At 32.9% G+C, this 18,491-nt stretch overlaps 1 protein-coding gene across 16 annotated transcripts in view; it reads left to right on the top strand.

Moving 5' to 3' along the window:
- Positions 1 to 18,491, top strand: part of RIMS1 (regulating synaptic membrane exocytosis 1) — a 230,686-nt gene that overhangs the window by 80,549 nt on the left and 131,646 nt on the right. For all 16 annotated transcript variants that reach the window (XM_037034298.1, XM_037034289.1, XM_037034296.1 and 13 more), the window contains exons 4-12: positions 1,205 to 1,272; positions 1,841 to 1,951; positions 3,463 to 3,562; positions 7,563 to 7,686; positions 11,897 to 11,943; positions 14,405 to 14,517; positions 16,361 to 16,491; positions 17,243 to 17,414; positions 17,547 to 17,700. In XM_037034298.1, the coding sequence (XP_036890193.1) occupies positions 1,205 to 1,272; positions 1,841 to 1,951; positions 3,463 to 3,562; positions 7,563 to 7,686; positions 11,897 to 11,943; positions 14,405 to 14,517; positions 16,361 to 16,491; positions 17,243 to 17,414; positions 17,547 to 17,700 (1,020 nt within the window). The remainder of the gene's footprint in view (positions 1 to 1,204; positions 1,273 to 1,840; positions 1,952 to 3,462; positions 3,563 to 7,562; positions 7,687 to 11,896; positions 11,944 to 14,404; positions 14,518 to 16,360; positions 16,492 to 17,242; positions 17,415 to 17,546; positions 17,701 to 18,491) is intronic.

The raw sequence follows: 18,491 nt of genomic DNA, 5'->3' as shown, positions 1-18,491 counted from the left end.
GAGAAGGTTATTGACTCCAGGTGGAATAAATTGTAACAATACAGTTTCTGCCAAGCATTTTTAAATGCTCACTCCTTTATAGAATATATTCCTTTAATCTAAATCACCTATTTGAAGAACATTTTTGTTCATTGTAGTATGTATAACATTGTCCATCAACCTTATAAAGGTATTACATAAAAAGGAAGGGGAGTGGCCACTAAGAAAAAGAAGTGTATGGGTTTTTATGCCTGCATACTTGAAACATTTATTTTCTGTTACATTTCTTATGTAGTGCTTGTATCTGCCACGCTTGTCACCTCACAAGAAGTTTTCACTGAGGGCCTTCCCGGATGTCAGCCAGACGCATTTCCAAGGAGTCAGCTAGGCAGCTCCTTGCTGGCTGGCACACTCTACTCACTCTCTCAGTATTTTTCTCTCTCAAAATCCACAGGGAGAAAAATTTTAATTTACTTAATCTGATATTTAAAATGCAAAAGGTCGTTTTTCTCATATGGGTTACCTCCTCTGTCCTTTCTTTCTCTGCAAATACTGAAAGTGGCAGTGCTTTCCATTATTTTTTTTTCCTCAGGTGCTTTCTTTAGTGTTATGTTTTTAAGCCAAAATGAAAAGTAAAGGTTTGTAAGTTCATATTTACAAACTTAACATTTTAAGAGTCTTTTTTATGGCTTTAGTAGAAATTGAATACTCTGTCATTTGTATCTACCCTTTTGCTAAAAGTTATTCGTGATACTTAATTACTCATTACTGTGTCCTAAAAGTATTTGTCCTGTTTTTCAGGTAAGGAGGGAAGAGGATAGAGGCCAGGGAATAATTCTGAAAGATATGATGTCGTTCAGAAGAGTACAAGGGGAGACACTAAGCTTTAATACTTATCTCAGTTTAGTGAATAACATGTTAGCCATATCACAAGACAGCAGGCTGTGCCCAGCAGGAGAGTCACACTTTCTGTGTGTGTTTCTGGCCTGATGGTGGCAGTCAGAGGGAGCTCTCCCATAGTGTGAAGCACATTTGTAACATGCATCCACTCCAAGAATTCAGACTGTAGTGCAGGTGTGTGCAGGTGTGTGCCATTCGGTACGTGCACGCTCAAGATTATGAGATTCATAATCCTTTATAGATTGAAGAAGTCACACCTGCAATGATTAAAGCATTCTCTACTTTAAAACATTAGTTACACTTTTGATTTTTTTCTGTTGTGCAGGTGACTTGGATTATTACTGGTTGGATCCTGCCACGTGGCATAGCCGAGAAACGTCACCAATTAGTTCGGTAAGCTTTCTAGGAAATGAGATTTTGGAATTTAGGGTTAGTGTGTGCTGTGTCCTTTCTCGGATATGTGTTGCACAGCCATCTTATTCTGTTCCATTATAATATTATGAGAGAAAATGCTATTTTCATTTAAGGTAGAACAGTTTTGAATAAAAGAGTTAATTGAATAATTATAAGAAATTTTAAATAAAAAGCAATTATTAAACAATGGCTAAATAGAAATTAAATATTATTTGGTTAATGATATCAACATTAACAACTCAAAATACAGAATTGCTTTTTTATATAGGCAGATATATTTTTAAATTTCAATTAATTATATTTCAGAACTATTTTTAGAGATGTACTTAGTTGCTGACTACTTTTAGAACTTTTTAGCATAAGTCTCTACTGCAAATAAAATACAGCTACAAATGAAAATTGTTATAATCTAAGTATAGAGCCCGTCAGAATTAGAATTCCCTCTACAATGTCATTTAACTGAGGAAATCACATCATGTGACAACCTATAATTATGTGCCCATAGGAAAGAAACAACTTTTCTTCAACTTTATTCATGTTTTAATAGCATCCTGTAACGTGGCAGCCGTCTAAAGAGGGGGACCGGTTAATTGGACGCGTTATCCTTAACAAGAGAACAACCATGCCCAAAGAGTCAGGTGCATTGCTGGGTCTCAAAGTGAGTATGCTGTTTTACATTGTTTCTGCACGGGTGGATAATGGTATGGACTGGATTCAACAAAGCTCCTGAGGATGATTTTTAAATACTTTCTACCTGTTGTAGATTTAATATTTTATCTAGGTTAATGTTTTAAAAATACTTTATTCATATGACATAATATTATGTTAGGAAACTGCAATCAAATATAAGAAAACTAAAGAATATTTCTCTGAATATAAAGTTCAGGGATGATTTTTATATCAAAAAGGTTTTAATGAATGGTAGTAATGATAGATAATGTTATTGTATCTTAACAAACAACATAAAGCATCATCAAAGGTATTTTTAAGTGCAGCAGAGTTTGTGGTAATACCCAAAGAGTAAAATGTACCTTTTAAAAATCTTAATTGACTTAACAGATATAATAAAAAACTAATTAATTATAAAAGATTATATTTATTGCAGGGAAAATATATATTTTGTTTTATTGTGTATGCATATGTGTTAAATCACATGCTTTTATTTGCTTTTCAAGTGTAGAGAACATTCAAAGATGTGGCTTTGAAATTACTTACCAAGAGATGGTATTACATTTGTGTGATAGTTTAACCCCTTTCAAACCATTGACTATAAATGTACTAAATTATTAAGTTAATGTACTTAATAGCATCAATTTATTTATTATTGCCATTAATTTCTCTTGCTATGTAATAATTCTGATGACCTCCACTAATGGGCACTTCCCTAAGAGTTGTGAATCAGTCTCAACCTTTGAACATATTCCTCTGACTCTATAATTATACATATGTAACCCCTGCTTTGGGAGAAATTAAACTTAGAAACTTTTAGATGTTTTTAATTTTAGTTATTGTGGAAAAGCCAGGTGAGAGTGTCAGTAACATAACTCGGACTTTGAGAGTTAGATTGGAGCACATGTATGTTTCAGATGAGTAGCTCATTCAGATGGTTGGTGGCAGAGATGAACTTTAGGCTGTTACTCTTTGACCACGGTACGTTGCTTCCCCAGACTGGCCTGCTGCTGGTTTGAATTCCTAGTCTTTATGTCTTAGACCTACATTCTACTAAAAATGTACAGGAGATCAAGATCTGTTGTGATAGTGGGGCATTATTTGCATTTAGAAATACAAATTCAAATGGTGGCCGTGAATTGAGAGGATAAAAAAATGAACCCTTATGTAACTGGTGTCAAACACTCCCTGTTTGATGGTAAGTAAGGAAGATCCATCATTTGTCTTCTAAGGTTATGCATTACTCATGGTGTCTTGGTATTGATAGGTGGGTATTACTAATCAATCCATAAGCTTCCTTAGGATACAAGGTCATCTTAAATATCAGATGTCGTTTTCTTTTCAAAACTGTACTGCCAGCTCCTTTAATTAAAAAAGTATTTCACTTCATTAACGTCCCCACATTCAGTTCTAAATGCATCTTAAAAGACTGTGATTAATTCCTTAAACCAGTGAACTTATGTTTCAGTCTTGGGCACTTATAAATTTATGATTACCCAGGTTGTTGGAGGAAAAATGACTGACTTAGGACGCCTTGGTGCCTTCATCACCAAAGTAAAGAAGGGTAGCCTTGCAGATGTAGTTGGACATTTAAGAGCAGGTAAAGTTCTTTTTTAACATTTGAATGATGTGTACTCTGTGCATGAGTTGGTGGTTTTCGATTATGGGTAAGTTATGTATAAGTCAGTTAAGTAAGTAACTCATTTTAATGCATGAAAAAAGTTTTTTTTCTTGATGTTGATGCTTATTATAATTGGTAACTGTACATCACTAGCAGTTTGGAGAGAGTAAGTATAGGAATCCTTTTTATTCATGTAAAAATAAGTATATGAAAATGCTGAAGGATTACTAATTTTCATAGATGTCTTCATAATGTGGCTTCAAAAATATAGATTGTTAGTCTTATGAAAAAAATCACTATTTCTTTAGTTTATATTTCAGCTATAGTAATAATTATTATCGTATTTCATAGTGGTCCCAAAACACTTTCTCAGTAGCAGTGTTTTTAATAAAATATAATCCCAAGTGCATTTCTTTTACAGAGTATGTAATAAAATACTTGTCAATTTAAATGTGCTATATATTATAGTCATGACCTATTTCTTGGTATTTGGAAACAGGTTGCTCTCTAACATGACACAATAGAAAAACATTTTATTATGGCAATAAGTTTTCTTTTGAGGGAACTGTGTAGGCAATTAAACTATTTGTATATGTTTTGCATTTATTTTTAAAAATGAGAAAAGGTAAGAAAAATAAACAGAATATATAGAGTGAAAAAATACCTTTTTTTAAAATTAAAGGGGATGGTTCTAGAATAGAATAGTTAACTCCAGATAGAAGCTACAAATAAATAAAAGAATATTTCTAGGCTATGTTTTTAGTTTTTATACCTTAAGATTTTAATTGTTGTGGCCTTTAGAAAAATACTCTATTACTCTTAAAGACATTGCTGATGTAATTGATTACCAGGATGTCAGTTCAACATCGTTTAGGTTTTTTCTTTGATAGGAACATGCCATGCAGATGTTGTATAGAGAGAAAGTTCAAATTGGGGTTATTTATTTTATTTGCTATATACGTAGCTTTGATGCACAGAGGTACAGCACACTATTACTTCTTATCACGGACTAGTTATCATTCAATAACTACCTCCATCAGGAGTGACTGTTCATAAACTGAGTCTTTACTTATTTGGTGGCTCCAAAATAAGCCTTAAAAAGTATAAGGACTTCTTTTTGACTACTCCAGTGTAAGATAATATCGCACGAATCTGAATTTTCTGATCAGATAATAAACTAATAGCTTTTGATTTTGTCTTTGTGTTTTATTGGATTACTTAAAGTCAGTGACAGTTTTTGAAAATTTTCATTTATTTAATACCCTTATGTGCCTAGAGCCTGAGAAACTAAATCTAAAATGTTAAAAGCTCAACTTTAATAACTATAAAGCTCACTTTAAGTGATTGATGTATTTGAAAAATATATTTTGATAAATTAGGTTATATATTCTGTTGGATTTACACTATAATTTAAGAACTACTTTTCTTCTGTCTGTATATAAATATTATTTGTCTATAAAATGACAGTGCTGTGGTTTTTCTTAGTGTGACTTTTGTTCAGCATTTGTAATCTTGCTTTACTCTGGCCATAGCTCTCTCCACTGCAGACACCCCTTGTAAGTCCATGCACTGTACTGCTACTTGGTAAAATCATCCAAACCCAAAATGGACACACACTGTTCTTGTTAAGACTCCTTGGGGTCTCCCAGCTATGATCTGCTCAAGTCAAAGCTCTATAGTTTTGCTCTCTTCCAACAATTCCAGCCATTTCCATTCCCATTCACTTTAGCCTCCAGCCATGGCAGTCTCTCTGTAGTTCCCTGGAAATCTCTTTCTGCCCCAAAGACTTGGTCAGCACCAGGTCTACCTATTTTCTTTTCTACTCTTGTGCTCTGCATATTGAAATCCTCTCCATCCTTTAAAACTTATCCAAAGTTGCCTTAATTCTAAAGTGTTTCCTGATATCTCACCTGTAGCAGTAACTACTTACTACTTCCTTGGCACTACCTGGTTCTACTTCTGTCCTTCAGATGAACTCCTGTCATTTTATTAGAAGTATTCATTTCTATATTAGTCCCCCTCCAAATTTAAGGAAAGATAAAGTCTTTTTTAAATCTTTGTATCATCATATTCTGCATCCCTGCCTAAAGAGAATATTCATATATAAATAAATATTGTTAAAGAGACCACCTTCTGTTTTAGGGTGTAATGATTTATAAATGCAATAAAACATGTATTAAGTTAATTTGATATTAAAAGTTGCTTTCAGGTTGCTGTCTATAAAGAAGAGAATTTTATAATGCAGTGCTTTTGCACAAGGTTGATTGCAGTGCATTTCTGGGTAGTTAATTTAGAGTTTGCACTCTTCATTTTAAAAAAGTGAAATAAACATAAGAGAATAGAAAATATCAGGGTAAGTATCATTTCAGAAAACATTTTTATACACATATACACATATGCATGTATACATTCATATGATGTAAATTTTATTTCTGTTTTAAGCCAAAAAATTTAGAAGTCTCCTAATATATTTTAAATTTGTAATTATTTTATTTCTCTTTTTTTTTAATATAATTTTTATTTAATTCTTGTTCAAGTACAGGTTTCTGTCTTATATTCCCAACCCTGCCCCGGGGATGCAAGGATGGTTCAATATACGCAAATCAATAAATGTAATACACCAAATAAACAAAAGCAAAGACAAAAACCACATGGTCATATTTTATTTCTCTTTTTATAATGAAGTATATTTATTGCCTACTTGATAGACATGGACGGGGAACATCTTAGGCCAAACTTTTAGAAGTCATTTAACTGTTGGTAATAACCGTATTCTTTTACCAAACGAAAGCAGCATCATGTGCTTTTCATATATTTATTATTAATTTTGAATAAGCAAACATTTGGGTGAAAAATTACTTTAAAATAGTCCTATCAAAAGAAAATTTTCTACTTTAAAAAAGGTAGCCAAAAACTGAAAGATTCCATGTTTCTGGTTGTGATGAGATTGTCTCATTAGTTAGAAAAATATTTGCTTAGCTACTAAAATGTTATAGACACTGCAAACAACAAAGTAAGTGGCCTCAAAGTACTGAGACTGGGTTAGTTCGGCTGAGCCTGCCATTGTGTATTGAAAGGTACTGGACAGAGAACCACCTGGAGCCTAAAGCTACACTAAATATTTTTTAATCAATAGTATTTCTCAAATGATCCTTGGTAAAAATTCTAGTTAAAAATAACAAGTTGTTAGCCCATGTATTATAGTATGATATCATGTACTCTCCTTGACTGATCTTAGAATATTTAACAGACTAATGAGTATCAACTTTTTATTTTTTTAAATTATTTTCTAATTTCTTAATGTTCACAGTATACATTATGTATAGAATGTGTGTGTTATGAACATCTGGAAGTGGGTTAACTGTCATGCAACAGTTTCGCATCTGCTTGCTTTGTAACTTTGCCATAGCTACCTGCGTTACCCTGTGGGTATGGATTCAAGTCCTTTCATGCATTTTTATTCTGTTGTGCATCTGGTGAAAGCAATGAAGCATGACTTATAATTGGAAAATTCATGCTAATAAATGTTAATTGCAGTTTCTACCAAAAATAAAGCAGGATTTATGCAGAGCTTAAAAGGAATCTTTCACATTTAGAGACACCTACATTTATTATATGGAGGGCATGCTGCTAATTATTATTTTTTGATGTTTCCAAATAAGCTGTGCTAATTCCATTCCATAGCATGAGATTATTTTTGTGTTATTTCTGGTATATTTTAAAAGATAAAGTTAGTTTTGTATTGTACTGTTTCCAGTGACAAGTAGGATTCATTGGGGGAAAGAAAAAGGGAAAGAAAAGAAGTGTTTAGAAGAACCATTTAGCTGACATGATATGGCAATCAATATTCTTTTCAGAGCAGAACCTAGACAATTAAACTATTTGTATATGTTTTGCATTTCTTTGTAAAAAAGAAAAAAGATAAGAAAAATACACAGAATATATAAGGTAAAAAAATACCCTTTTTTTTAAATTCAAGGGGATGAAGTTCTAGAATGGAATGGTAAACCCCTGCCGGGAGCTACAAATGAAGAAGTTTACAACATTATTTTAGAATCAAAATCAGAACCTCAAGTTGAAATTATTGTTTCAAGGCCTATTGGGTAAGGCTAAAAAAACTTACTTCTTAAGTTTAGTAAATTACATGTATTAGCAGGGTTTAAAAAAGAACTTTATACATGCATACAGTACATGTGAACATAGAGAGTTTTTCTTCAATGATGAGCATACATCTTAGATTTTTAAAATTTCTTAATTTTTAAAACCTGAATACTCAGTTTTTCTCACTACATTTTAGAATCTCCACAATTTAACAATTGTAATATCAAAAATATTGACATGTATTTTTAGAAATAAAATATAAAGTAAAAAATTTTAATGGTAGAATTATTCATTTTTAGTTATTCTCATTTAATGAGTAATATTTCCTTAAAGGAAGTTACTAACAAACTCACTTCTTGTGATATTTAAAATAGTAATGATTACATACGTCTGTGTGAACTTCCTATGCTGAGGATGGAACATTTTTCTATGTTTTACCCATAGGTAGTTCCCACATTTATTTAAAAACCAAGCAAGTATAAAAATTTTTAATATTTTAATTGGTCATAACAATTAACATATTTTTAAAATTTTTACTTTTGGCATAATTAAATTATCTACAGCCGGTAGCTTATTTTCTATATCTGTGTGTAGAATTTGCCATAGTGTTAGCTTTTCCTGACAAATCCACAAAGTCCAGAATATTCATTTTGCCAGTCTAAATTTTTGGAAGGCATATTTATCTCACTATAGTTAGCTTAATGTTTGAATATATTTTAGACATTTTTTCCTATTCTCTAAACTATTATAGAACCATTAATTAAAGATTTTTTGCGTTGAACAAGTACTAACCTTAAATTCTTGCTGTTCTTATGATTATGTCAATGCAAAACACACAAGGAAATAAAATTATTCTAATTCTCAAAAGACTGAAAAGATTCAAAAACTAATATTAATATATAAAACTCTAAAATAAAGGCAAGCTCATAACCAATTGTAAGTGGTGATTATTAAGAGTATACACTTGCAAAAGTATTGTGCATTTCCATGCAGATTTTTAAAAAATAGCAACACTATAATTTATGCTAGTTTTACTTAATATGTGTTCTAGGGCTGAGGTAAATATAAGGCTGGAAAAGAGGTAAGTAATTGGAAAATGAATCAAAAGTAAAAAAGTATAAGTTTAAAGTCAAGCATTGTGCACATTGCCAAATACTTTCAAATATATATAGTGGTTTCAGAGGAATCAGCTAACATATCATTGATTCTTAGTGACTTTAAAAAACTAACAGGCAATTAAAGTGGACTGGAATAACATTTTTACTATTTTTACTTTTGTATGAAAATAATTTAAAAAGTAATAATCTACATGGCCCAACCCTAAGATGTCATGGATTATGAAATTTCAAAGAATATGGGATACAAAGGTCATATTTAAATGAAATTATATCTGGTATCAATTTTCTAGTTATTAGAGAAATTATTAGAACCCTGGAAGAATAGTTTTAGCTATATTTAATAACTATGTGTAATGTAGTTCTATTATTTAAATTGGAAAGGAAATATTCACAGTTTTGTGGCATAGTGATTCCTAGAATGATTTCAAGTATAACTTACATGCACATTGATTGATATGGTAGATCCACCATGAAAAACAGTGTAGAGGTTCCTGAAAAAATTAAAAATACAACAGCCTTATGACCCAGAAATTCTACTTCAGAGTATTTCACTGAAGAAATCCAAAACACTATTTTGAAAAGATAATATGCACCTCTGAGTTCACTGCAGCATATTTACAATAACCAAGATATGGAAGCAGCCTGGGCATCCTTCTACGGACAATCAACACAGAAGATGTGATATATGTGTACAGTGGAGTTTCACTCAGCCATTAAACAGAAATAAATCTTACCATTTGTGGCAATATGGATGGACCTAAAGGGTATTATCCTAACTAAAATAAGTCAGACAGAGAAAGACAAATACCATATGATTTCACTTACATGTAGAATCTAAAGAACAAAATAAACAAAACAGAAATAAACTGATACAGAGAACAAATTAATAATTGCTATCTGGGAGGGATATGGGGGGATGAATGAAAAAGGTGAAAGGAATTAAGAAACACAGATTGCCAGACACAAAAATAGTCATAGGGATGTAAAGTAGGGAAGATAGTCAATAATAATGTGATAACTATGTACGGTGTCATATGAGTGCTAGACCTACCAGGGTTATCACTTCCCAAGGTATATAAATGTTTAATCACTATGTTGTATACCTGAAACTAATATAATATTGCATGTCAAATGTAATTGAAAATGAAGTTTTAAAAAGAGAGATGTAAAATGGTCATTAAAAAAAGAAAACAAGCCCCGGCAGGTGTAGCTCAATGGATTAAATGTGGACAAGTGAACCTGTCACTGGTTTGAATCTCAGTCAGGGCACATGCCTGGGTTGCAGGCCAGGTTGCCAGTAGGGGGCGCGAGAGGCAGCCACACATTGATGTTTTACTCCCTCTCCTTCTCTTCCCCTTCCCCTCTCTCTAAAAATAAATAAATAAAATCTTAAAAAAATAAGAAAGAAAACAAAAACCTGTGGTCTAAGAGACACCAGTCATCTTGAAATATTAGCATTTTTTGCCAACATACCAAATATAATGTTCTTAAACTTTATGCTTATAATTGTTATTAGAACTATTCTGCTACCTCAGTTGTGTGTAGAACTAATTAAGAAGATTTGTGTAACTGTCACGTGGAAATTGAAGCCTGAAAATATTACTGAAGCAATTAACATTAAATAAATTTTCATTCAAAGTTATGTAAAAAAGTTTTACAACTTTTTCACAGTTCTTTTTTTAATAAACACATAAAATCCAAACTTTGTACCTGGTTTAAGGGTTCTATGTTCTAACTTTCACAATCGACTTTGAGGCTGATTTTCAAAGAAGTTATACTATTTTAAAAATTGTTTCTAGATTTTAAATGTTTACTTTTATTTGCCTAATAAAATTCCAAAGAAAATAGCAGAGGATAAATTGTTGGGTTTTGTATCTTAGATACTGCAAATTAGTTTTTTAATCATGTAAAATATTTTATACAAATTATTAGTTATAAAGATATAAAATATATTTATAAAATACATAATGCAAGGCATATTGCCAGTTGTAAGAAGTATAAATTGTAGGTAGTTATGAGAATTAGTTTGCACAGAAATAAAAGAATGTGAAATAAGAGGCAGGAAAATAATCAGATGTAGAAAACTGTTTTTGTTTCTACATCCCAAAAATGAAAAAAAATTCAAACTTATGTTAGATAAGGTAAGTGGTTAGAAATTCTTAAGTAATATTCTAATAATTCTCTTGGTATTACCTTACTCCAGTCTGCTTTAATGTGTCCTGTTAATACTTGCATACTGTTAATCAGGTCCTTATACTGATAATAAAATATCTTTGGACTACCAGAGGTAAAATAGTTCTGTTTAGCACAATTCCCAACCTGAGCTGGTCCAGGTTTCCTAAGGTTGCAGTGGATAATGCATTAAGCTGAGGTTATATTAAATATTTACTCAGAGTAATTGGTGAGTGTGACAGGAATGGGTGTTCTCACAAGTCACTCTCTAATCATATCTAAATGGCCATCTATTTAGCTAACTTAAGTATAGAGATATGAATCTCTATATAGGGTTATATATGTGTATATGAATTATATATTCACATATATAAAGTATTTTGGCTTTTTGTTGCAAGCTTGTATCATTTATAATTTTAAAGCAATTCATCCTTTTCATTTTATTAACTTTGCCCATGATATTCATCATATTATTTTATTAACGAGAGATGTTTTCATCCCTTTCATTCAGTAAACTCTTTCAGATGTGTTTGTAAAGCATATTACTGATTTGAAAATGTGTCATTTTGATTTTCTAGAATTAAAGTAAAATACTACCTTTAACATTTTTTATTTCCAAAACCTGCTGTTTTGGTAGTAAAAATATTGTGGTAAATTTAGCCACAATATTAGTTTAATTGTTGTCATGTTAAAGTGTTTTGCTATTAAATATATAAAAAGTTATTTTTACTGCAGTTTTTATTTTTGTGTGGTGTTTGACATTCATGCACATTAGTAATTGCCTTAATAGTAACTCCTGTCCATTTCCACACCCGTAAAGCCCCAAAAGGATTTTGCACACCACCAGGTGAAATGTGGCTTCGGTTGCCTCAGGCAGGGCCCTTTAGCTAATGGGATTTTCACCGGACACTGTTTCTTTCAGTGACATTCCACGGATTCCTGAGAGCTCTCATCCTCCCCTGGAGTCCAGTGAGTATAAGATTTCCTTGTTGTAGTGACATGTGTTGAATAGAATTGATGAATATTTATTGTTTTCTCTAGCTATTTGATATAGGTGAATTGGTATTACTATAGTAAGGTCATCTGCAATGATATCGGAAGTTGGCAACTATGGCATTCATTGGAAACCCAAAGACATTCTCTATTTTCTTTTTGTACTTCGTGTGTGTGTGTGTATCTATACAAAAGTCTTTACTGGCAGTAGTACCCTTCTGAGTCATGAGTCAGGACACTCACGGATCTCAGCTATTGTACCAGTAACAGTTCCATTTTGCTGTACATTGAAATTTATTGTGATATTGGGTTGTTCAGTTTGATAATTAGTTCAGTCTCATTAGCAGTCTGGTGAAGGAAACAGGCCCATTAACACATAATTTTGTGCACCACAACAGTGTTAGGTGTGACCATGAAAGTGAGTGGGGTGGAGTAGAGATAAAGTTCAGTGGGTATGAGTGGGTCAAGGGGCAGTGAGTCCAGAGGTTGAAATATCTACATGGGCATTAGAGACACTCCAGATGAGAGAAGATGGCAATATATGCAATAAATTATTGACAAGTAATGAAGTTTTCAATGCAAATGTGGAAGTGACCCAAATATTTACTTTGCCGTGGAGTGGCATTAAATTAATAATACTTCTGCCCTGGCTGGTGTAGCTCAGTGGATTGAGTGCGAGCCTGTGAACCACATGATCGTGGTTCGATTCCCAGTCAGGGCACATGCCTGGGTTGCAAGCCTGTTCCCGGTTCCCAGCAGGGGACGCACGAGAGGCAACCATACATTGATATTTCTCTCTCTCTCTCTCCTTCCCTTCCCCTCTAAAGATAAATAAAAATAAATAAAATATTTTTAAAAAAATAATAAATAAATAAAATCTACCAAACATTAAATATCCTAAAAAAATTAATAATACTTGTGTCTGATCACCAAGTGTTATTGTATCACCCAGTTTGTAGAAATTAGAAATACATGGTGATTTAAAGGGAAAAAGACAGGTGGTGGTTATAAGGAGGCAGAAAACGTATGGGTGGGATAAACAAGGACCCAGGGGTTAGTATATCAAATGCACACCATCATGTTGTGCGTACCTGCTAGAGATGGACCCAGGTTTGGTTTTGAGCTTACTGATAACCAGTATACAGATGGAAATGGGACCAATTACATAATTTATAGTGTTGGTACTAATTAAGAATTAACTGCTATTCTCGGGCCTGCAAACCAGACAGTCAAGGTTTTATTCCCAGTCAGGGCACATGCCTGGGTTGCAGGCCAGTTCCCAGTGGGAGACACATGAGAGGCAACCATACATTGATATTTCTCTCCCTCACTCCTTCCCTTCCCCTCTAAAGATAAATGAATAAAATATTTAAAAAAAAGAATCAACTGCTATTCTATTAAAAACAAACTGATTATTAAAAGCAACAGTTTTCTTGTACTGAGACCCCAAAACAAAATATCTTACAGATGGATACTTGAGACATAGTAGTAACAAAGCTTTTATAGCACTGTTTTGTATACTTAAAAGTCTTTGGATGGCACAGAGTGATGCTATATGGCTTAATGTAGACTTAATTTACATGCGTAGAAAAATAATGTGTGGATAGCATATCCTCAGGCAGGGCTCTGCAATGAGTGTTTCACAGTAAAGCTAAGTTCTGAGTGGCTGTGGGTTCAAGGTTATACTTCTGGAGTGACAGCATTAAACAGACACCTGTACTGCTGGTTGTGCCAGGGTACACTCAAACAGTGACTTGGGAAGTGAGAATTTTAAATGGAAAAGGGAGGAAAGGGCCTCACTGACTGGCTGCGTGGCTGCGTGGCTGAGTGGAGAGCCAGCCTCCTTCACAGGAAAGTGAGGCAAGTCACCTGTGAATTGTTGGAGACAGCGTTCTCAGACTTTCAAGAGACTCATTTGTCAGAGCTAAACTGAGGTAGATGGTAAATCTTAGTTTAAAGCAATGATGAATCCAGACTTAACATTTACTCATAAGTTATATTATACATGCATTCATTTTCATTTCAGGATAGTTCATAACAAATGATCCTTTAGCCAAGATGATTGACATGACTGGTACCGTCTTTCTTATCCTTAAAGGCGAGAAGACTTTGATCTGTATGTGATGTTATGCAAGAGCCTAAACTGAACAACAGTTGCCTCCAAAAATGAAAAAAAATCAGTACTTAAAAACTGAAGCAAATAAATAAAATATCTGATTGTCTCATAAAATAGGCAATTAAAATAGGCAATAATCATATAAGACAACATGATAACTTTCTACAGCTATCCAATTGCAGTAGACTCTGCTGTTATTGTTGATATTTAATTATGGTTTTGTACAAATAATGTGCATTTAGCATTTTCTAAAAAATCTTTATTCCTCACACATGTTATGTATATGTTACTGAAAATTACTTAATTTTTTTCTCATTTAAGGTTCAAGTTCTTTTGAATCTCAGAAGATGGAAAGGCCTTCCATTTCTGTTATTTCTCCAACAAGTCCTGGAGCTCTAAAAGATGCCCCGCAAGTCTTACCAGGACAACTTTCTGTACGAATTTTTTGTACATGTTGAAGACCATTAGTATTTGCTCTCTGTTCTGAGTCTGTCTTAAAAAATGTATGGCTTTCTTTAAAGCTCATGAGATATTCATGGCCACTTAACACCATAATCTACAAGTACATCAATATTTGATGCATTATTAGATTATTCCTTTGTTCATATATTTACTTGGAAATAATATTTATTGAGTGCTTATAATGTGCCAGATGTTCTGAACATTAAGCGATAAGTAAGTAAATAAAATATCCATTATATTTTGTCCGTTAAACAAAAGTTTCTGAGGTGTTTGGTTAGACATAATGAACTTAAAAAGTTGTATTCTATTTACTGAACAACCTTATGAGCCTAAAGACTGAAACATTGAAATATAAAATATTCTATTTAACTTCTTAAGACATTTGGAAAAACTATTCCTGCTGCTGTCACTCAGAAAAAGCTGTAGCTTCCCTCACTGTTGCTTTATCCATGATGTCTGAAAAGCTGGAATAAAGAAACTGTAACTAATTTATGAAAACTCATATCTCTGTAGATTATGGTGGAATTCTGGACATTTGTATAAAGAAAACTTGCTTTAAATTATTCTATACATACTGGTTGATCTTTAGCTTCGTTACTAAAATGTAGATTTCTATAGTCTGTTTTGCTGTTATTTTTAAGACCTTTCTTGGTTCTAACTTATATTTTTAGTAGATTGAATATCTTTGTAGAGTCTTTTGCGTTTGTTTTAGCTACCCTGCCATCTTTTTATTTTTGTTGTGTGTATGAATTGCCCATACACTCTATGTATTATTGAGGAAGGAAAATCCATCTTGGTTTTATGAAAAACTCATCTCTGGGATTAATTGGAAACAGAGGTACAGATTCATGCAGATTCAGGTTTGAATCCTTAACCTTACCCTTAACTCTCAGAAACCAGTCTCATGGTAAATTAGCTTATCTGCTTATCATCAGTCTTAAATATATTTTAGTATATACCCATTAAACAACTTAGGCTCATAGTTCTTATTTAATCATAAAACCAGAACTGACTTCTGAATTTTTAAAGCAAAATCAAAGTTAAATTGTCCACAGCCAATACAAATACTACTATTGGCTGCGGCAGTTCTGGTTCTTAGGAGTCTAACAATAGACCCTGTGTATCGTTTTCCCATTTTTCTCTATTCAGACTCTCATGAAATCTTAACACAAATATCATCACCTAGTCTTTGCTTAGTTTGAAAGCATCATTTGTGTATTGTATCTTCCTTTGTTGCCTTCCCTTTCTTTCATGAAAATTAATCTGTAATAGGTTAATTATGAAAATTAAATGACAAAACACCCCAGTAAACAGCAGTACCTGGTGTAAAATAGGCCCACCACACATGTGTTTCCTAATCTTCTCCAACTCACCTATATATATTGTTCCTAACCTGAAATCTCATTTTATTTCATCTATGATACTGTAAAATGCATTTATGCAAAGTGTAGTCATCAAGCACTTACAATCACCAAACATTTGCAGTTAGCACTTAAAAACAAGAATAAATTTCAATGCTCCTTCCTTCCCTTAGTGTTTTATAAAATTTTTATCTTTAGTTTTATTTTTATAATGTGACTGGTATAAGAAAGTTATAACATTGCAGTTCTACCAGTAGTAATTTCTATATAAAATGCATGAAGGTGGAAGTCAAGTTCTAAGTAGTTGTACTTTCAAACTGGTATTCTTTTCAGAAGTAATATCAATAATTAAATTTTATTTACATTTAAAATTTCTTCAAAAATAATTTTAGTATTTTTTGTAAAATTATACCTTATGATTTTTACAAATAATTCCTCTCTTCATTGCTCCTAGGTGAAACTGTGGTACGATAAAGTGGGGCACCAGCTGATTGTAAATGTCCTGCAAGCAGCAGACCTGCCTTCTAGAGTGGATGGACGTCCCAGGAATCCCTATGTAAAAATGTATTTTCTTCCAGATAGAAGGTAGTGAATAATTTTAGACCTACTATGCAAAAATCTTTGCTAATAGTAAAGGTAGACTTTCCTTTCTGGAATGCGGTTTAACTTATTTTGTAAAGATGTATTGAGGTAAAATTGTTATGCCACAAAGTACACGTATGTATACATTTTGATGAGTGTGAATATAAGTATACACTTGTGATAGTTTTAAAATTTAATAGGTAATTCTCTGAGAGGATAACTATATTATCCCTGAAAAAATGCCCTTAAACCTTATGTTTTTTTAAAATAATCTGCCAAGTTTCAAAATTTTCAGCGACAAAATTATATACCTATTAGTCTTTGATAGCTACACAAACATACACAAACATGCCTTTGTTTATGTTTACCTATATCATAACTACTGCTTACATTGTAGTTAAAACTAAAGTAGTATTAAACGCCACAGTCTTTTTAGGCTTTTATGTTAAGAGATATGAATTAAAGGTAGTGATCAGAGTGGGAGAGGGATACCAAGGGAAAGAATGGGAAGCGGCAAGTCAGAGAACATGAATAGAAGACTGATGGATGGGCACAGACCTTGGGGTGGGGACTGACTGTAGGATGGGGGACGGGCAAGGGAGAGCAGCGGGGGAGAGGTGGGACAACTGTGACTTGTCAACAATAAAATAAATCAATAGTAAAAACCCTAGAAGCAATATTACATGTAACTACAGTAGATGGCAGCATATACTTGGTTTTGCTCTTTCATTTACACGGCATACTTATTTTTCAGTGATAAAAGTAAAAGGAGGACCAAAACAGTAAAGAAAGTACTAGAACCAAAATGGAATCAAACTTTTGTCTATTCACATGTACATCGTAGAGATTTTAGAGAACGAATGTTAGAAATAACTGTGTGGGATCAACCCAGAGTACAAGAAGAAGAGAGTGAATTTCTTGGAGAGGTGATGTATATATATTATAAAGATTCAAGTCTACTGCTTATTGAGGACTTTGTGATGTCCATTTATCATGATCACCTTTTATATCATGTTTTGGTAAATACACTTCATTTAATCTGAGAACTGCCCTTTCAGATTCTCATAGAATTGGAGACGGCCCTTTTGGATGATGAGCCACATTGGTATAAACTTCAGACGCATGATGAATCTTCACTACCTCTGCCTCAGCCATCACCTTTCATGCCAAGGCGACACATGCATGGGGAAAGCTCCAGCAAAAAACTACAAAGTAGGTTAAAGGTCTTCTTAGTTACCAGAGTTAATTATATTGTAATGATCTATTTAGAGATTAACTTCAAGATACTGTTTTTAAATGTTTGTTAGAAATCAGACTATTGGAAAAGTATTCATCCATATAGAGAGAACTGGCAAAAGTATTTTCTCCATTTTCCCAAATGAAGGTAGTATATACATCATAGTAGAGTAATACCAGAGCGGGAAGTGGAAAAACTATGAATTATCATTCTTTGCCCAGTACTGATTCAGTTGTTGATTGGTTAACTGATAGAGTAATTTTTGTCATTATTGATAGATTGTTACATGTAAGTAGCAACTTCTTAATAACTTTATGATTCTTATTTTAGTATTATTTTTCATAAAAAATTTTAAAACATAAACTGTGTTTATTGTTATTCATCTAGTGATTGGGACAAACTACTGTCTTCTCATACTCATTAACTTTTGAGCTATGACTAAATCCTAATTCAGTAACTGTAACTTAGAAGCTTCATTTTGGTAAACTAGAACCAAGTTTTTTTTGCCTCATATAATTAAATATTTCATGTTAGTGCTTCTATGACCAAGCATTTCCTCAGTATTAATGTTTAATGCATATAATGGCTAATTTTGAAGGCTAAACATACATATTTTATAAAGGGCCCTGATGTCCTTTCAATAATATGAGCTCAATAGCGCTCCAGCTAAGAAAGGCTTCTTTGAACCTCCCCCCTCAGCCCCATCCTCCCTGAACTGCAGAGGAGGGAGGGCACTTACCTGGGTGGGGAGCAGTGTACACACTTT

The sequence above is a fragment of the Sturnira hondurensis genome, unplaced genomic scaffold, assembly GCF_014824575.4.
Source record: "Sturnira hondurensis isolate 20B ecotype Veracruz unplaced genomic scaffold, ASM1482457v3 Scaffold0022136, whole genome shotgun sequence".
Classification (NCBI taxonomy): domain Eukaryota; kingdom Metazoa; phylum Chordata; class Mammalia; order Chiroptera; family Phyllostomidae; genus Sturnira; species Sturnira hondurensis.
The sequence above is the reverse complement of the archived record's forward strand: the minus strand, read 5'-3'. Positions and strand labels throughout refer to the sequence as shown.